Source organism: Nanorana parkeri, unplaced genomic scaffold (genome assembly GCF_000935625.1).
Source record: "Nanorana parkeri isolate BGI_ZX_2015 unplaced genomic scaffold, ASM93562v1 scaffold144, whole genome shotgun sequence".
Lineage (NCBI taxonomy): Eukaryota > Metazoa > Chordata > Amphibia > Anura > Dicroglossidae > Nanorana > Nanorana parkeri.
The window spans coordinates 427,395-448,443 of record NW_017306412.1 but is presented as its reverse complement, the minus strand read 5'-3'; the positions used below and the strand labels follow the sequence as shown (position 1 = coordinate 448,443).

General features: G+C 41.7%; 1 protein-coding gene across 5 annotated transcripts in view; it reads right to left on the bottom strand.

The window, feature by feature from the left end:
* Window positions 1-418: 418 nt before the first annotated feature.
* The window catches only part of STRN3 (striatin 3), a 56,412-nt gene continuing 35,781 nt past the window's right edge, over window positions 419-21,049 (bottom strand). For 2 of the 5 annotated variants that reach the window (XM_018554165.1, XM_018554166.1), the window contains 11 exons: window positions 17,091-17,201; window positions 16,204-16,341; window positions 15,864-15,997; window positions 9,377-9,552; window positions 8,961-9,008; window positions 8,749-8,870; window positions 7,922-8,089; window positions 4,983-5,123; window positions 4,781-4,888; window positions 4,310-4,396; window positions 419-1,544 (listed from right to left, as the gene is read on the bottom strand). In XM_018554165.1, coding sequence (XP_018409667.1) covers window positions 1,375-1,544; window positions 4,310-4,396; window positions 4,781-4,888; window positions 4,983-5,123; window positions 7,922-8,089; window positions 8,749-8,870; window positions 8,961-9,008; window positions 9,377-9,552; window positions 15,864-15,997; window positions 16,204-16,341; window positions 17,091-17,201 — 1,403 coding nt within the window. In that variant the 3' untranslated portion in view covers window positions 419-1,374. The remainder of the gene's footprint in view (window positions 1,545-4,309; window positions 4,397-4,780; window positions 4,889-4,982; window positions 5,124-7,921; window positions 8,090-8,748; window positions 8,871-8,960; window positions 9,009-9,376; window positions 9,553-15,863; window positions 15,998-16,203; window positions 16,342-17,090; window positions 17,202-21,049) is intronic. The other 3 variants (XM_018554168.1, XM_018554167.1, XM_018554169.1) reach the window with 3 other exon arrangements.

Here is a 21,049-nt window from a genome sequence, read left to right as displayed (position 1 = left end):
TGTCCTGTACATGTCCCAAAAATAATAAAAGTCCTGTTTCACATGGGGAAAAAAAAAAGAAGAGAAAACAAAGCTGAAATAAATAACAATAAGCCACTGTAACTTACCTGGGAAACATTCGGATAAATTAACTCGTAAATAAAGTAAACATACAAAATATCACACAGTGATAGAATGCTGCAATTGTTAAAAAGGGGTGGGGTGGGCAGAGCATATGAAACCCCTCTTGCAGAAACAAACATTTTTTTTTTTTTTATAAAAGCCAATATAACTAGTTGTTAGTCTGTAGTCACTCAGATATGTAAGCCTCTCTAACACCAGGCTTCCTGGCAGCGTCACTGGCTTCTGGCCGTATAAAGGGATGCAGGGTAAAACAGACGATGATCCTTTGCAAGAAAAATCCCCTTATGCAGGTAGCAGGGCAGCACTATAAAAAAAGCTGCAAAACGCATTCACTGTCAGACTTCAGAGCCCGATAAAAACACTGCAATTATGTGACAGGTTTTTAAAAAAAAGAAAAAACTTGTGTACAGATTGTATTAATGCTAAAAATATATAAAGTTACACGCTAGCTTTTGTTGCCAGGAAATAATAAATTAAAAAAAACTGTCAAAAAAAATAAAGTCCCTTCATTGGCTGCCAGGCACAGAGACCTACAATGCCAGCTCTGCGAGTAATTACCTACACACAAATGAGAAAGTAAGCCAACAAGATTTTGCAGTTTACACAGGGTTTGATGCGTGTGGAACTGGCTCATCACAAGTCCTTTAGCGTTCCATTTAAAATGATTGCAAGTATTAAAGCGGTTTGAGATCTATTGCATTGTAACTGTATCTGAACAGGCAAACAAATTCATTAAAGGGGTATGCCGAAAAGTTGAGAAGCAGCTCCATACCCCCCCTTTATGTTAGTTGGGCTCCTGAGTCACAATAGCTGTGCATCCAGGGCCTGAATTAAAATACAAGGCAGAAAGCCAAAATAATTAAAATAAAATTAAAAGGTTTTTTGTTTTATTCTCTGTGGACTGTAGAAGAAAGAACATATTTATATTATATATATATAATATAGGACAGACACCCTATGCAGGGGCTGTGAATACTGGTTACTGTGAAAAGAGGAAGTATTAAATTACAGTAATTAAAGCCCTGCACAGAACCATCCTGATAAATGAGAAGAAAGGGAGGGTAGTGCCTGCCGCTCTGTAACCAGTATCTTTCTGTCCTGCAGAGGGAGCTGTTTTGTAGTGTCAACATGAGAGCAAACTCCTCTTGGCAGTGATGTTGTAAGAATTTGTTTAAATACCGCAAGTGTCTTAATTTCGTCCCAGAATGCACTTGTGGCATTGTGTGAAGGGTAAGGGCAGGTGAAGGGGGGTCAAACAAAGACCTTGGCCAGAGCATCTGCTCCAGCACTGGCGATGAATGCTTTGGATGGGTGAAAGGCAACATCGTAAATGGACTCGTCCAATTTCTTGCGGTGGGCTGTAATCTCCTGCACGCATGTCTTGCTGTCCAGATTCCACAAGCGAATAGAACAATCATGGCCTGTAAGAAAGGATATTGGTTTTAATGAATCCCATTTTTAATTTGTTGAAGAAAATGGAAAAATTATTGTGTCAGATTCACAAAAAGGAAATGCAATGTAAAAAAACGTACATAAGTAAATACTTTTTTAAAATGAAATTAAAAAAAGGTATAATGGCAGGTGGTAACAATGGTAATTGCGCACCTTGAAATGCCCCCAGCGTTCTCACATACCTTGTACCACTGTACTTTAAACAGCCACATGGACTGAAGTTGCACTTGGTCCTAGCTCTTCCTGGGCCTACCTACTAACCAATAGGAATGAGGGGTGGCCCTCAAAGGTCAAACTCCCCTTACAATGAGGCTACCCCCGCAACGCAAGGGGTTAACTGCTCATTTAAGTCTAGGGTAGCTGTGTAAAAGACTTTTACTTACTTGATCCTTGCTGCTGCAGGCTTCAAGACCAACAACGTGCAGCCTCTCCCCCTACACTCCGATGGCAGGAGAACCGCTGACATCACATCTAATTCAGGGGCTATAAACGTGAGGACCACAAGGGAGTCTACAAGCTGGAGTGCAGAGTGCTGGGGAAGCGGGGATCAGGTAAGAAAAAGTTCTTTACACAGCTACCCTAGACATAAACAAGCAGTTAATTCTGCCAATGCAGAGGAGTAGCCCCACTGCAATCAGGAGTTTTTTTGGGGTTCTTTTTATACCCCTGGAGATAGGTTTTAAGCACATATTCCAGCATCTCTAGGTATTACTTACCGTCACTAATAAGCTATTAACATTTGTAAAATAACCATTTAATCCTAGAATGCAAGCCCAGAAGTGCATCAGTGAAAGATGCTGGACCTGGCAGAAGTGGCAAACAAGAGGTAGTGTGGACCTGCTAGCACTGGAGGTGGTCAAACTAGTTGGTAAGTCTGCCATAATGTGCAAGTATGCTGTGAAGCTATCAATCACTGGAGAGTGCGGGGAACACTCATGAGATGCCATTGGTTGTAGAATAGATAACTGTGAGACAATGAGGGGAATTTATGAAAACTGGAGAAGACAGAATCTGGAGCAGTTGCCTTTGGCCACCAATCAGCTTCTATCTTTAGTTTGTTCAGTTAATATTTGAAAACGAAAGAGAGAGGTTGAATGGTTGCCATGCACAGCTGCTCCAGATTCAGACTACTCCACTTTTGATAAATCCCTTTTAATGTGTTTCATGGGTAGAATTTACAGGGTATTCATTAAAATGTAAACATGACCAGGCCTTAAATATTCCTTTAGTCTTTAAATGTATGCCAGGAAAGCTGCTTGGATCCCTAGCACAGGATATACATAGGGCTTTGTGTAAGTCAATAATGGTCACTTAGCCCCACTCCATCATTTAAAATAGAACTACGGTCAAATCTTTTTTCGCCATAGTTCTCTTTAGGGTCACAGGAGGACATTTACTAATGTATTCCTGTGACCCAAAACTCAACCTATACGCGGCTATTGCCTGCTATATGCCGACAGCGCAATGCACCGCTGCAGCTAGGATCCAGAGAATATTGTCGGGATCCACCCTACTGCCTGATTGACAGCTGGCTCTGCCACTCTAGAGGCAGAAGCAGCTGTGCCCACCCCCTCCCCCCGTCTGTCCCTCCAGTCAGAGCTGGAGAAACGGAGAGGGTAGGGGGGAATCCGTGCGGGGAGTGGTGACTGACTGTAGGAGATGGGGCTTGAAGTGTTGTGAAGTAGTCACTGCTCCTGTGATGGACCACAATCCCACGTTTAGTTTACTAATTTGTATTGACATTGTAGTCCATCGTGGGAGCGAGCTTGGAGCGGTGGCTACTTTACAACGCATATGGGGAACAAAATTAGCAACAGTCTAGAAGGAAGGAGAGTGATCGCACCAATACAGAGAATCTACAGCCAAGTGATACACAAATAAGAGACATTTTTGTTAATAGTTAGGGGACTTGATTGCATTACAATTTAACGCCTGAGTTTTGTGTCACTTTAATCTCCACCTGCAGAGAAGTAGAGGCCCTGTGTAAAGCAGGGAGTCAATTTGAAGACAAAGGCAATGACATATTTCAAAACAAGTTCAATTTAAGTCTAAGTCTATCTATCTGTAGAACACTAAAAACTTAATTCTCTGGTATAAAAATCTGTTTCAATCTGTTGAATCCAGTACAGCTCTGACCAAACAGCAAAAAAAAAAATGCAGAGCTTTTCTTTTTTTGGATTACATTACTCCAGATCTCAGACGTAACTTCTCTAAGGGGGTTTGGGTACACAGGCTTCTGTTCATGTTAGAACTACATTCCCTACTGCCACACTCAAGCACAAATCAATGAAAATGCAAAAGCAGCCTGAAGACGCATGATGTTGCTTAGGAGGAGGTAAATGCAGGTCAGAGCACATGTTTAGGAACTCAGAATGATCTCAGAAGAGTCGCACTACGGCGTACTGATTGAACTTGAAACCATGCTGCATTTGCCCATCTACACCTTTTACGAACGTTGAGGGTTTAATTCCGCGAGTTACTTACAATAAGTTCCCTTATATAAGCCAGAAGACTGTCTACATGAACTTACTCTGAGGATTTTGGTATTGTTTTGTTTGTTAAAAAGAAAAAAAAAATACATTTTTGTTTAAAGTTTTTCACAGCAAGGCCATTAATAAAGGCCGGAGTCCGTGTAAAAACGGTGGTGTTGCCAATTTTTCCTGTGTGCTACATTTCTTAGTCAACATTACTGTCATAATACAATATAGGCAAAATTGCTCAACAGAACACTTACTTCCAGACATCAAGTAAATTCCATTGGGGTCCACTGCAAGACTTGTAACAGCATCCAGGTGAGCAACCATTGAATGAATGGTCTTGCCTGAAAGAACAAATAATATGATAAAAGTGTAGAATATACATGTGGAAAGGCATTGGAGCAGCTCCAATATCCCCAGATACACATAAAACATGTATATCTACAAGCTATACAAGAGGGAGAGGTTAGCTATATAACAAAAAAAGGAAAGACTGAAGCAATATCATTGCATATACATTCTATTGAACTTATTTCATAATACTAGAAAAAAGAAGTTCTGAGCAATGTTTAGAGACCAGCTGTCATTAGTCTGCATACGTTATGCTGAATAAAAGCTGGATTTGGATTTCTAACCTTGGTTCTGTTACACCAATTCCTTTTTTTAAACAATGTTTTATGCTATGATCCAAAACTCTGCAGCTGTATAGAAATATAAGAGCAATGTACCTGATTTGTTGTCAAAAAACTTGATGTTCCTGTCCTCATATGCAGCAATAGTAACAGGAAGAGTAGGATGACTTACAACTTTATTTATGTAACCATTGAATGGGATACCTATTAAAAAAAAAACAGTTAAATAGAATCAACTGAATGTCACAGACATACACTGATCACCTCATTAGGATAATGATTGTTCCAACACACTTACTAGAATCCGTAGGTGCAGATAACTGCAGCATGGACTGTGAAGTTTCTAAGTCATAGACTACGATGCAACCACTTGTAAATGAGGCAACGGCGTGGGCTGGGTCACAGCCAATAAAATCTACAGAAGTTGGGATTCCATGTTCTAAGAAAAAAAAAAAAAATGATCAAACAGCAATATCAATATGTTAATCAAACTCTACTAGCTGAATTTTATACCATTTTTTGGGGACAGATAGAGCTTTATTTTGGGGGTATTTAATCACCACTGGGGTTTTAATTTTTTATTATAATTAGGAAAAATTACAGAAAATTTTGAAAAAAAAAGTGTTTTTTTACATTATGTTAGGAAACATTTATTATTACCCGGTTTTTTGGTAAAATATAAAAGATCGGGTCACGTAGGGTAAATAGGCCACAGGCGACACTTTAAAAGCTCTTACCGCTCATCAGTTTAGTGTTATCAGTGATTGATGGCCCTAGAATTATTGCTCTCACTCGGACGTTCGCGGCGATATGTAACATGTGCGGCGTAATGGGCGCAATTGTCTTTTTTGCACGTATGCGCCCCCGACGCATGTTTGCATGCGTGTATGTATGGGTGGGGACTTTAAAAAAAAAATTTTTTTTTCTTTAATTCTTTTTTATGTGTAACTTAAAATTTTGTGGGGGGGACTTAAATTTTTTTTTTTCACTAAACTTTATCGCTATCACATACGGGGGCTAATAAAACCCCCCTATGTGATAGCAAAATATGTGACAGGTCCTCTTTATGGAGACATCAGGGGTCTCCAAGACCCCTAATGTCACCTAGGACCCCCCAAAAGAAGCTGATGAAGCAGAGATCTGCTCCATCAGCTTCTTTCCAGCTTCTGAAGCTGGAGAGTGACACAAGAATGCGGAAGTGATGTATTATACAACACTTCCGCATTCTTGCAGAGGAGAGGGGACCGGAGGGAGCTTGTGTACCGAGCTCCCTCTGATCCCGTGGACACAGGCGACATGCTGATCCCGGGCTCTGCGCGACAATGGCGCGGGGGGGGGACACACACCGATCGGCACCCCATACACGCGATCCGCCGGCTCTAAAGCGGATCGCTTGTATGGTAGCAGGCATCGCTGCCTGTTTTAAAAAAACAGCAATTTCCCGCTTGGGGGCGTGTCTGAGCGGACGTCTAAAAGACGCCCGCTCAGATCTAGAGAGCTCCGGGCCGGCCGTTTTTCTACTACGGCCGGCCCGGAGGCAGTTAAAGTGCATGTAAGCCCCGCGGCATCATCCACACTTGTGCTTCCGAGTTTAGCTTTTCTAAAAGCAGAAGTAGTAATCTGGAGTATAAACAATGGTTAAGCTTCCAGATCCCTTTATCCAGTGCTTAGAAGTTCCCGCTTTTAAGTGGGTCTATCTGCGTTTAGAAGGTCGAATTTGGATCCTAGACGCACCAGACTTTTTCCTAATTGCAGGTAAACCGACTGGGTCTGAGTGCATGTAATTGCAATATGTAAATGAACCCGGTGAGAAATTAGATGCATATACACTGATTAACCATAACATAATGACCACCTGACTAATAAGTAGGTCCCCCTTTTACTGCCAAAACAGCCCTGATCCATGGTGCCATTGACTCTACTAGACCTCTGAAGGTATGCTGTGGTATCTGGCACCAAGCAGTCAGTAGCAGAGCCTTTTGCTGCCAAGGCGTTTTTTGCACATGTTATAATACACATTTTAGGCCTGAAAATGAAACCCCCGAGTTATATATTTCCTGAAAACACAGACCCTGTAGAATAAAATGGTGGGAGTTGCAAATTTCTACATCACGATATTAAGTTATTAGCGCAAAATACAAGACGCAATTTTTGTGTAAAATATAAAAAAACGGAGGCTGTGGCGAATAGATACCCAAACCCAACATGTCAGGATAATAAATTGTGTGCGTCCGTGAAACTACGACAAAATATGGTACCCCAAATTGTCCACTACACATGACCTAACATGTGTAGTGCATATGTCATTAGTATAGACACATTCGCAAGGGATTTCTTTTCATTTTACTTTGTTTTTTTAACTTTTTGTTTTACACTTAACCTCATTGCTATCACATAGGAGGGCTCACAAGTCCCTATGTGATAGCACATTGGAGGTGACAGGTTCTCTTTAAGGTGACATTAGGGTTCCATTAGACCCTTAAGGTCACCTTTGCACTTCAAAGAAGCTGTTCAAGCACAGATTTTACCCTGGCATGCTCTAAGTTTGCATCTGTGCTGCAACCATAAAACCAATAAATTAAACATTTATTACCATGAAGAATAAAAAAAAAGTAATGCGAACACCACAAGGTTAACAGAAATACTGAACACTTCAAGTGGGTGGGAACTATGCCAGGGAAATGTTGAGGTTTTGCTACACCTTGGATCACACTATAGGTTCAATTAACAAAACTATAATGTGTGCATTTTTTTCCCCCATCGATCTTTATTTCAAATATTACTAATTTATGCTGTAAATAAAGCTTATTATGGCAAATATGTGGTAATACACATACGGTAAAGCTATGGGAACTGACCCTTTATGTTAGGGAAGTACAATGGGCAGATTAAAGTGCATTTAAATGCTAAATATTTCTCTAGTTTTGGTTGGAGTTATAAGAGGTTGAAACCACTGCCAATTTTTTTTATTGTCGTTAATGTCCTTGCTAGGGAGATGCACATACCGTTTGTCGAGGTAACCATCGTCATTAAGGCCACCAGAATGCAAAGAGAGGATTAACACATGGGGTAATGAGCATGTATTACAGAGAGGTACTGAATATGAATATTTATTTTGCCCAAACTTTAAGCAATTAGAAGGTCTTATTCGTCATGCTTCAACATATTGCTGACCTCCTGGTGATAAGAGCAAAACTGATCAACTCTCTGGCTGTGCAAACATTATGCAGACTCTACCTTTGTTACCATTGTATGTGCCAACACATGGTTTGCTTTCTGGTGGGTTCCATAACCGGACAGTTCCATCAGCAGAGCATGACAACAGACTGTCTTTATTTCCACTGTGAGAGAGGCCCCACACCGCATCTGTGTGTCCAACCAATGTGCCGGCAAGAACAGTTGGATCTGAAGAAGCAGCAACATTTTGTTATTAGATTAGCATTTATGGAGACAAGGTTTTCTAACATAAAAAAACAAAAGCTTTACAAATAAACTACCTCCCTATCCTGTCAGCCTGCGAGCCAAATTGAAGACCAAGCCACTGGTGAAAACGGCTGGCTCTAGCTGTTAATCAGGGGAAGGGGCAAAAAAAAAAAAATGAAATTCACCCTTTCCATGGGCACTTATTATCTAAAGGAGAAGTTTGGCAAGTAAAACATACTCTCCCCAAAACTTAAAGCCGGCGAGGACGCTGCAGCTTTCCTACACTAGCTCTAAATGGTCAAGTCTGCACACTGGAAGCTGCTAGACAGCTTTAGTTTCCATTCAACTTCACACTGTGCTGTGATGTAGCCAGATCTACAGTCACAAGAACCAGGGTGCGGAACACTGTTCTCATGAATGAGAGGTGAAAGGCAGAACATTGGGACAATAGCTTTATTAAAGCCCAATTCCAGTCAGAAAACATTTTTGATTTTGAAAAATCATGCGTCCCCCACCAGGAAGATTTTCCTCGACTTCCTGTAAAATAATAATAATGTCTCTAAAATGAGGACAGAGGGGTGGATCAGAGGAGTTTAGTATAAAAGTACAGATTACCTTTTAAACAATATAATGCAACATACCATACGTGTCATACGGATCTACATTGGGACTTGGCATTTTCCACCACTGTATTGTAGCATCCAATCCACCGCTGTAACAGTGCTCTCCATTAGAGCTGACCACAAGTGATAAAACTGGACCACTGTAGAAGAGAGTCAACTGTGTATCAATTATGACTATCATTTATCTGAAAACAGCTGCTGTACTAAGAGTCTCTTAAAAGCCAACTTACATGTGAGCCCTAAACGTATAGATTGGTTCCACATCAAGAGAGGCACTCCTACAGGGATAAAAACAATGTTATTCTATACTTACATTGAAGGTAAGAAATAAGAGATTTAAAGCATAAAAAGTTCACATCTACTGAAAAATCCCACTAGCCCCCTCAACAGAAGGGAAGTGACCTGAAGGAGTGGACATAACATGGAGAATTTGTGCATAAACGTTAATTTATACGTTAGGTTCAGAACAATTAAAAAGGAAGACTTGTTGACTGAGGAGTTGTGTTACACTCACCTTTATGCCCTCCAGCTGAGGAGCAACAACAAACCACTTACTGCTATTGTTACACAGAAAAGGAGATTGGGAACATATAATTTGATGTAGTTTGCATCCTATGCTCTCTATGAATGCTAACCGTATACTTACTTTTTGGCAGGGACTGTTTTCTGCAGATTCCACAGTTTTAGAGTGTGGTCTTCAGAGGCAGTCACCAATACAGGTTCAACAGGATGAAATGCCAGGGCTCTGACACCATCAAAATGACTTCTTAGGGTGTATTTGGGGTTCCAGGTCTTCCTGAATGCGTCTTTATTAGTTGGCAACTACAAAGCAGGAGGAGAAAAAAAGCTCCAGTTATAGCTGTGTAAGAGCATAGCACAAAAGCTCAGCCGAAAGGGCACTTTTGAGACCGTGTTTTAAGTTACACCCATATTACACCTCCTCCCTACCCCACGCCACCGAGTCGCAGGGTTCTTCTCCCTGCAACAACCAAGCATCTTTTGAATTCAGTGCGGCTGTGCCTCATCCATACAGCTGCATCATCAATTTAAAGATCCTTTGACAGGTTATGTGAATGGGGAAGTTAAAAGTCCTGCCTGCCACTGCAGAAAAGGGACTTGTACTGTAGTTCTCAGTGAAGTAGAAGTGTGATGACATTACCACACTTGTAGCCCATTCCTACGGCTGTCCTTGTAACTAAAAGTCTGTACATTGGTACAAGCATGGACTGAGAGGAAGAGCCTGCAGAAACTAGAGCACTGCACCCACAATCAAATGATCGCTCTTGCAATTCTTTACAAGCCCCAATGCAAATAAAAATAGGAAATGCAAATTTTTTTTTACATTTATGAATGTGTGCGCATTTATTATATTTGTTGGAAAAGGTGGAATACGTCTTTAAGTTAGGTTTATAGGCTGTCTGCTACTTCTATAATCTCATTGCAGTTTCCCACCTGCACGAGGCTAGGCATAACACCCCTTAGTAGATGTAACCTACCAAATTGTAACTCAATCCATACTAAAAATCCAATACCATACAAAAACAGAGCAAGTGAGGGAACTAGGACAGACAGAATAGGCTTGACAATGCTTTAACACATGGATAAAGATCTGTATTTCAGCCAGGGCACTCATTTTAAAAAATAATCGTTAGGTTTATGAATTGAGAATAAATGTACTGAATTGGTTGTGTCACTTTTTTGTATTCCTGCTCCTGTCACTCCTGCTGAAAACTCTTGTTATGCTTCAACTACAACCTGGCAGTCCACATTCTGAAATTAAAAGTCAAGTTTCAAACTCACATTAAATTCAGCTGGGGCACAGAAAACTTGCATTGCTACAGCTTAGGAAAAAAAAGTAAAAACTTTGACCAATACGGCAGCATTTTAAAAACAAAACAATCAGCGCTCTCGGATAAATGCTCTAGGGCAGGGATGGCCAAACTGCGGCCCTCCAGCTGTGGCGGAACTACGAATCCCATGAGGCTTTGCAAGATTCTCACAGCCGCAGACATGACACCCGGAGAGAGATGCTTCATGGGATTTGTTGTTTCACCACAGCTGGAGGGCCGGAGTTTGGCCATCCCTGCTCTAAGGGAGTGTGTGTGGTGGGTGAACCCACAAGGGCGCAATAACCTTGATGGTATATGTACCAGAGACTACCTGTCTCTGTGTCAAAAAAGAGATGGTACACTTACATATGGATCCGGGAACTGAAGGAAGGCCGGCCTTGGAGGAGGATCGAGGTGACCAATGTATATAACTTCACGATGCTGGTGTACAAAATGTACAGCCAGAAGGTGCCCGCCAAGTGTGGATGATGCGAGGCGGAAAGCAGAGGGGGGATGGAGAGCAAGGACTCAGTCCGTGTCCCTGCTGTGTATGCGGAGAGTCAGTGCGGTACTAGATGGACTGACGGCACTTAGTCGGACTGAGCGGCTATGGATGGCAGTGAGACCGCTCAGTGCGTGGTAGTGACCATGCCTGTAAGTCCAGCTGGGGTCAGAAGCATTCAGGTCGTCCGACAGTGGTAATGGAAAGGTGCTGTCGGGGTGGCAAGCGGCCAGGGAGAGGCAATGCCAATAATGGTTACTGAAACTGGGGGACATAAAGGAGCAATGCGTTTCGAGGAATAACTTTCTCAAGCTCAAACAAAAAGCATATTACTTTGGCGGGAAATCTGCAAGTTTAAAAATGACAGATGGGCGGAGCTAAAAACAACGAACAGTATGAATGGGAAACGGGGCTAACATATGTGAATCTCTGTGGCGAGACTCGGTTGCACAACTGATCATGATTGTTATAATTCAGTGGAGAATAAAATCCACGGGATGGAGAACCCATGAGGGGACTTGGATGGACAGTTAAAAATACTTTAATAGAATAGAGGCTAAAAATAGTAAAAATGAAAGCTTTAAAAAGAAATCGTTCTGGTGTGGCTAATAAAAGTAGTAGAACATACAATGCAGTGATGTATGATGTTGTGAATGAGATACTCTATGGCTATTAGGATGGTAAAAATGAAAATAATATTAAATATAAAAAAATAAAAAAAATAAAGGATGATTTATAATGGATATACCAACACGTTCACAAATATGGAAATACATCTTGTAGTGGGCGATATGTGTATCTTTAAGTTTTATGTATGTCCTGCGCACTGAGATTGAACATTTAAAAATGATAACGATTCTATACAATTTGGATGACATTGACATTGGTCACCTTGATCCTCCTCCTGGGCTGCCCTTCCTTCAGTTCCCGGATCCATATGTAAGTGTACCATCTCTTTTTTGACACAGAGACAGGTAGTCTCTGGTACATATACCATCAAGGTTATTGCGCCCTTGTGTGTTTTCATTGCAGCATTTTAAAAGAGTTCTACCGGAGCTGGCTTAATGGCTGCAGGAAACATCCTTAACAATTCGGACCTTGTATTAATGTGCTTCTTATGGCAATTGTCATGCCTATGTAGCACTGAGAACACTCTTCACCACTTCAACTGTTTTGCTCAAAGGTAATATTACTTGTACAACAAAGGTAGGCAGCCTCGGAATTCCAGCTGTCCAAAAACTACAAACTCAATCATGCCTCAGCCTCTGGGAGTCATGCCTGTGTCTGTCAAGTCTTACAATACCTCATAGGACTTGTAGTTCTACAAAGGCTGGAGTGCCGAGTTTGCCTACCTGTGTCCTACAGAATAATAGATAATGTGGCATTAAAGTCAGAACTTTTTCCCCCTTCCCAATCCTGCTGTAGGGACTTACCCTAAATGATGCCTCTTGATTCGACCATCTTCTTCTTTACCGTCCCTCTAGAGCTGGTGCGGGTCTCCGATCCAGCGCGGACTCCTCTGTCCTCCTCTCCTCCGATGTCCCATGGAGTCTGTGTGGGTGCACGCTGCTCCATAGACTCACCTTGTGTCTCTCCTAGTCTCCCGGCCAAACATCTGAAGTGCGCATGCGCACGCCCCAAGATCCTATGCGGCCGCCCGAGACCCTTCAGATGTTCGGACGGGAGCACGCGGCGAAGACACAGGTAAGTTTAAACCCTTTTTAACCTCTTGCCGTCCGCCCGTAGTAAAAAAACGGACGGACGGTCGCGCGCGCACGCAATTTTAAGGCTTGACATGTTTAGTGTCTTTTTACCCGACGTGACCCCATCTTTTATATTTTACCAAAAAATTGGGTAATAATAAATGTTTTATCATTTAATATAGGGGAAACTGTTTTTTTTTTTAAATTTTGGTAATTTTTCCTTAATATAGTAAAAAAATAAAACCCCCAGTGGTGAATAAATACCACCAAAAGAAAGCTCTATCTGTCCCCAAAAAAGGGTATAAAATTCATTTCAGTACAGCGCTGCATGACGGAATAAATGTCAGTTAAAGTACCGCAGCGCTGAATACTGAAAAATGGCCTGGATGGGAAGGGGGTTTAACACCGCGGATGTCAACTGGTTAAAAATGTTTTTGCATATATCTGCTGCTTGCTAACAGTAGATATATACAAAAAATGCGAGGGTTTAATGACCCTTTAAGCACCTGGATTATAAACCTGAGGGAAGCACCTACCCTCTAATTAATAGACTGCATGTCTTGGTAGTGGTTTCATATAGCATGTCTTGGTAGTGATTTCATATAGCACAAGTGAGGGGAATGTATACTTTTATTCCAGCTATTCAAACATGAACTGATTTCTTTCAGGGCTAGTGTACATGAGCATTGGGCTTTGCTTTTGACATCAGTTTGTATGTGAAATGCAATGATAGAATTTGAAATTGAAGAAATATGAAGCAGTGAAAGTTTTCGGTTCTTCTGCTGTGCATATTAAGCTTTGATCCCTCCATATAAGTCCAAGTGAATCCATCGCAGCCCCATTCCAAACTGGCTCTTAAATGCAAGCCGTTTTTCTGAGTTTTGCTTCTTTGAGGCCTACGTACACTAGCCAGTATAGATATTCTGAATTGGCTGCTGACTTGCCAAATGTTTATTCCATGGAAGGCACCGTGAGAGAGAATGTGTCATATTTCTGAATAAAGGCACGGTGAGACAGAGAATGTGTCATATTTCTACATAAATACACACGTGAACCTGCACCACTGAGTGCACCAGACATGGTGGGATCTACTACATAGTATGCCACACCGAAAAATCACTTTTCTAAAAGAGAGACTGCGCCACTACAAGTAATGCCAGAAACAAGTACAGATAATTGAAATTCTTTTATTAAATGTATTACTCCCATCTGCATGATTTGCTAAGTGTAGAAATAAAATAAAAACAATTATAACCACGTGAGAAGTGCCAAAAAAGGTTACTCTAGCTACGCCATGCATGTATAGTGCTGTAAAAGCATGCTTTTGCAGATACCGTTACTTATTATTTCACAAATGATGCATGTATTTTTCACACCTTATAGACTAGAGGAGGCTGGGCTTGGTGCGAACCCAGCTTGCCCGAGTTCACCCAAGCCTGCTCACAACTGTAAATGCCACCCCCACCTCTGGACCCAATCAGTGGTAGCAGGAGTTAGCCGTAGTGTTCCCCGCTCCTTTGTGTAATCAAAATTATTCAACTCCCATTGCAAATCAGGTTTATTGGCAAACTTACGAAAAAAAAACAACTTTCAGTCTTGTGCAATGAACAAATCAAACAAAAGCAATTGGAATATGTCAACACAAAGAATGTTTCAAGTGGTTTCCCCAAATTCAACTGGAAATGCAACTTATAATGACTTCTGCAGTTTCAAAATTATTCAACCCTTTCATGGCAATCCTTACTACTCAGTCGAGTACCCTTTTGCCATTATGACCTGCTGCAAACGAGATAGCCAGGCACCAGCTTCTGGCAGAGTTCCTGAGGAATCTTAACCCATTTCTCATGAGCAATGGCCTCCGGTTCACCAATATTCTTCGGTTTGCGTGCTGCAACCTCTTTTTTAAAATCCCACCAGAGATTTTCTATGGGGTTCAAGTCATGTGACTGTGATGGCCACTGTAGAATCTTCCATGACTTCTTCTGCAACGAAGCCTTGGTGAAATTTGAGGTACGCTTGCCATCATTGTCCTGTTGGAAGCTACAATGACGCCCAAGCTTCAGCTTCCTCACAGACGTCATGATGTTTTCTCCTAGGATTTCCAATTACTTCAGTGAATCCATTTTGCTTTTTACACACACAGGTTTCCAGCGACAGAGGATGCAAAGCAGCCCTGAAGCATCACCGAGCCACCTCCATGCTTAACTGTAGGCAGAGTGTTATTGTCATTGAATGCCTCGTTCTTCTTCCTCCAGACATACCCACTGGTCCATAGGGCCTCAGTGCCAGTTGCCACCAAATATTGCTGCAGGTCTTTTGCAGTCACTTGAGGGTTTTTCTTAACACACGCTCGGAGATATCTGGTTGCAGCCATAGATAGCTTCCTTTTTCTGCCCCCGTCCAGGTAGTGTAACTACTCTTTCTTAAACTTTGATTTTGCGAACTATGCTTCCAATGGTGTCTCTATGAACATTCAATGCTTCACTATCTTTGTGAACAGCAATGATCTCTACTCTTTGAAGTCTCTTTGACTTTGACCATTCTTTTGACTTAGCCATATTTCTAATATGCAGTCAAATGACACTCAACAAACCCCTAACCAGTTCAGGTATTTCATGTGTACTAGCTCAAGCACACCTGGTGCAACTAATGAGGCCTTTGATTCGTGGCATCAGGTGTGCTTGAGACATCTCCTGTTTTGCAGATGCGCGCTCTTGTAACGGAGTCTATTTAGGGGGTTGAATAATTTTGAGACTGAAGAAGTCATTAGAAGTTGCATTTTGAATTTGGAAAAACCACTTGAAACATTTGTTTAGTGCAAACAACTGAATGTTTTAAAATTTTGCCAAACCTGATTTGCAATGGGGGTTGAATAATATGTCATAGCTGATTGGTTTTCGATCATTGGGGACATGAGCAGCCAGTAACACCTAACGTTTTGGAGCTACCAGCTGTTCAGTGAGTTGACAACCAGGTTATACCTGCACAAGACTAAGATTTTAATTGAGTCTAACCAACAATTAACATTTTAAAAAAAAATGGTTCTATCTCGCTAGAACAAAAAAACAATGCATGTTAACTTTTGTTACAGTTCCTTACATCATAACTGTACTCCGATTCATTGCTCACAGTCAGGTCTGCTAGGTCTCCAAGTCCTAACACGCTCTCAAGGACATCTTCGGATCCCATTATGAAAGACTTCCCACTACCAGATGGAAAGGTTATGGGCTCAGCTATGAACACAAAAAAAAAACACTTTGTTAGCAAAATGAGAAAGCAATTATATAAAACATATTTCTTACCACAACACCTAAAATTAAAAATGCTGATATATAACCTCGGGTTAAAAAATTGTATAAGACACACTATAAACAACAGTTGAGGAATCAGAACATGTAATAGGTTGAAGCATAATGAATTTTCCCCAAGGGGTGCGTACCTTCCTCTGCCCTCCCACCTTCATGATCTGTTATTCTGGTTGGTGATCGGGCCGGACTCAGGATGCCCGGCGGGAGGTGGGACAGATCCTCATCACCCAGGTCTGCAATCATATCGTGCAATTTCGTCCGGTTTACCCCTGTAAAGTAATAGTGTTGGTTCGTTTTTGAATTGATCGCCCCATCTACCCTGAAGTTGCTTTAAAAATAACAGTAGTTGGAATTTACAATATTTTACCTCCCTTTGTTGCCAAATAAGCCACGAGAGCATAAGGGGCACATCTATCTCCATCTAGCATACAGCTTGGACCTTTGGCTACCAAATCAATACTCTGTGCTTTAGGTACATTATCTGTGTTAATTATAAACATAAATGTGTATGATAGGCAAGCCTTTAGGCCCCATTGACACCTATATGTTTAGGTGCGATTAGGTATTCGTGCGTCAGGAACTTGCGTTTTCCTGCCATTTACAAGCAGCAGCTATCACCCACTCAAGTTAATGATCGGGTGTTATGCAGTTACATACCCGATTTACTATAGCACTCATTAAGTTTCAAAAAGCCAAAGACTCAGATAATTGTATTTGTAGACATTATGGATGTTACCCCAAAACGATAACTTGTACAGTGTTTGAGATGTCAAAACATTGATATCTATTAAATTGGTCTACAGGAAATATGTAGAAATGTAACCGACACCAACCAAAATATATTTCTGTAAAACACAAGAAATATGCTTGTTGTAGATGATATATTTTCTACACTCCTCTGCAGAGCAATTTTCACAATGCACCAACTGCATTCTCACCTCAATGGCTCAAACGAATAACACAGACACTATCGAGAATTATGGAATGATATACAGTTTGAGGCATTATCTCCACTTACGCTTGGCCCCTTTTGTTCCCTTGCGCTCCTTTGTGTACTGGTCCTTCAGTTTATTTATCAGAGACTGGTCTACATCCCAAACCTCAGCAGTTGGGGACAGGACATCCTTGTCTGCATGCAGCATGTTAGTAAAAGAGAGAGGACATGTTAACACATGAGCGGTACGTTAGTGTGAGCTTCAGTTACAATGGAAGTAACTATATCAATACCACTTATTAGTAGGTTAGGAGGGAAAGGTTTGGAGAAGTGCATATAAATGTGTGCTAATATTTGTGCGAATTGTACTGCATCATGCATTGTTAACACAATGATTTGTAGCATTGAGGTTACAAACAGTGACAGGAAAGTACACAAACAATTAAACTATCATGATGGATATGCGTGTTATTGATCTCTGGTGTCCCCAACTGCATATTTAGTAGTAGATTCTGCCTCAAAATATCTAAACTTGAAAGCAAGCAGTAAAATCTTGCCACTGACTTTCACTTGTTTTGCATTAAGTAGATAAAGGGCTCGCCTACTAGTCAATAACATTAGCGTAGACGTTTCTGGAGCATATACTCTAAAAGCTTTACACTATACAATCACTTGACCTACCACAGAATGAAGTGTACTGCATGTCTGGTCCAAACTTTTTTTCTTACTTTTGGATACATTGGGGAAGGGTTAGAAGCATGATTGGGTTTTTACTGCTATCTAGATTCCTTTAGGGCTCATACATACAGCACCAGAAAGTAGGGTCCGCTTTTCTATAAACTGCACAAATTTTGGTGCTTCCCTGCCGTGCCTACTATTGCCGTGACATTGCCAGTCTAAATCCTGGTCCCGTGACCTTGCAGCCAAGTGGTCCAGTGTTGAAGAGACATCCGCTTTGCCCTGAGCCCTGAAATACGGATTGGGAGCCAAGTTTGCTTTCACAACAAAGTAACCTGTACCAAGAGAGCATCCAGGACTCCTCCCCAGGAGGCAATCCAGAGATTGGGGCAATCCAGTTTGTCCCATGCTGCCAGAAAGTTACGTTGCAATGGTCTGGAGTAAACTGCGTATTAAGAGATGGCTTCAAAAAGGTGGCCACCATTAGGCCCAGAAACCTCATGCAAAAGCAAAGGATTGGGAGGCTCCTGCACCATAGGGTCTGAACAAGGGACTGAATAGACTCGAGTTTGAGACTGAGGGAAGAAAAACCCTGGACACGGTCGTATTCAAGAATAGGCCAGGAAACTTCAAAACATTGAGTCAAATCCACTGCGGATTGCTGGAGATTTAGGATGCATCTGAACCTCTACAGGGCCTTGCACTGTCTGTTAGATACTGGCTGACAGGGTCTGAGTTCCCACAGCAGTAGATTGTCCAGATATCGCACCATGGAGATACTGGGAGAACAATGCAAAGTGAGAATAGTTGTTAGCACCTTGGTGAAGACCCAAATTGATAGCATTGTGTGCCCACAGCAAAATGCAGGTAGTGCTGATGTGCAAGTAAGCATTCCTGATATCCACAGGAGGCAAGTACTCTCGGATGAGGAAAAGGAACCTATGACTGACCATACGGATTCCATTGATTATTTTTGATCTAAAAGAAACAAATCTGTTGAGAATCTTTAGATCCAGTATTGGTAGAATGCCTCTTTTTGTCTTGGGTGCAGTAAATAGCTTTGAAGAGAAAACCTGGAACCTTTCCCTCTTCTGGGTGTACCACAGCCCCGGATCTGTAGAGCACCCAGCTGCTGTTAACCAAAACACACTGCACCAGGTGCCTAACACAGTAGGGTCTAGGTCGGCTTAGAACTATGACGTGAGTGGAAATCACTCATGTCATAGTTCTCCTTTAAAGGGAAACATTACAGGCTAGCTCCGCACCTTCTTGCTAGCGGGGTCTGGGTACATTACCCAGGACAGAGTTGAGGAGTAAACGATCCAGAAGCTGCAAAATTGAGCATTAGTGGCTCTGCAGCAGCTAAAGAATCTTACTAGTAGAAAAAAATCTCGAAAGAAAAACCCCAAGAAAAAAAGAAAGCAGTTTGCCTCGCTCAGAGAGAAGACATCCATTCTCCTAAGGACATTAGTTAAAAAAAGGGGCTTGCTGGGAGTGGGAGGGGTTATACAGGGCTGTCCTTACAACTTTGTTTGCTAGTGTCCAATATCCTGCCAATAAGCTGCAAAAGCCATGGCTCCAGAATACCAAGCAGTGTCATGTAGCCAAGGATTAAGAAAAATACTCCTTTCCACCTGGATGTTCAACAAAAGAAAATAAATCGCAGGGCTAAAGTTTTCTGACTACATCACATAATTGTTTGTGGGTACCATATACAGCTACGCACATGGCAGCCAACTGGCTGGACATTAAAATACTAAAGTTATGCTTTAACTGCTTTCCAACTATGATAAAATAAAATCCAATTATGGTTTTGAGAGGAAATTCTCCTAGTTAACATACATTGATTCTAAGTCTTTAACCCTTTGTTAGGACAATGTTCTAATCGAATTTACAACCGATAATGAAAACTGTCAGCAAAGAACAGACATGGATAATCAGAGTAAACATAACTTTCCACAGCCTCCTCCTTAACATTAGAAGAAAAAAAGACAGCTCAAAAAGCGCTCTCAGATAAAAAAACTTAAATGGTTGGTTATGGATACCTGACTAGCATGCAGCCCTGAGAAACAGGAGGAGTACCTGTAAATTTAACAATCAAAAAACACACAAGGGGCGCAAAGGCATATTGAAAGCCAACAATCTGGGCAGATCATTACAGGAAAAAGGTTTCTGGGACTTACATGTAGTTCCGGGGACCAGACGGAGGATCGGGATGTCCGGGGTGTCTGCCCGATTGTGGCTGGTTTGCTGCCCGAAGGTGCTCGTCCAAGGGGAGAGTTGTGAACGAGGAAGGAATGGCAGAACAGGGGCTCAGTCCGTGTCCCCGCTGTGTGGATGGGAATTTCAAACTGTGTGCAGGAGACTGGACGATGTTCTGGCAGTGCTGCTGTGACTGCTACTGTAAATGGCAATGTTTGGTCTATGTTAGACTGGGGTGGGGCGGTGTGCAAGAGCCGTGATTGCGGCGGTGGGGGGATACCGACAGGCGGCGGGTCAGTGGTAGTCGTGAGGTGGAGGATGACAGGAGCAACTAAACTAAACATGAGATTGTAGTCCATCATGGGAGTGAGCTTGGAGCGGTGGCTACTTTACAATACAAACAGGGACCATGGGGAACAAAAGTAGCCACCCTCCAGAAGGAAGAACGATGTCAGCACCAATTCAGAGATGTTTTGAGTATCTGCAGCTGAGCGATACACAAATAAGATACATTTGTGTTAACAGTTGAGGTACTTGAATGCATTTTGAAGTTTTTACTCCTGAGTTTAGTGTCACTTTAAATAATTAACAATCACAGAGGAGTGAACGGTTTTAAATGATACAGCAGACTCCGACATCCATTTGAAAAGGAGCAATAATGCACAACTATTATGAAAGAGTGGAAAGCAGGAAGCAGACCTTGAGTATACAATGTGCAAATGTAGCTGTCCCCATGAAAATACTGTATATACCTTTTAATAAGAATGGAGTCTACTTGCAGGAGGGCAGAAGTAGGGAAACATGTCAAACCATTCAGCAGGCAAAAACCTACTAGAGTGGAGACATGCACTAAATTTCACTAAGCTTTGGCACCACCACACCTAATATCGAATTAGAGCAGGATTACACCATTTTCCAGAGCAGATCTGGAATGCAGTGTATTGCGTTTTTGCCGCGTTTGGAATCTTTTGTTGTTGCTTAAAATGGTCCTACAGGTGCGTTGGTATGCGTTCCAGTGCATTCCAGACCAGACAAAATAGGACAAGTATGTTTCTGGTCTGGTACGGACTGCGCTGGTGTGAATAGAGGCCAAAAAAAGCATAGGGATACATTTTGGGTCCGGAAACAGTCTGGTATGGAGATGATCCGGACATGGTGTGAAT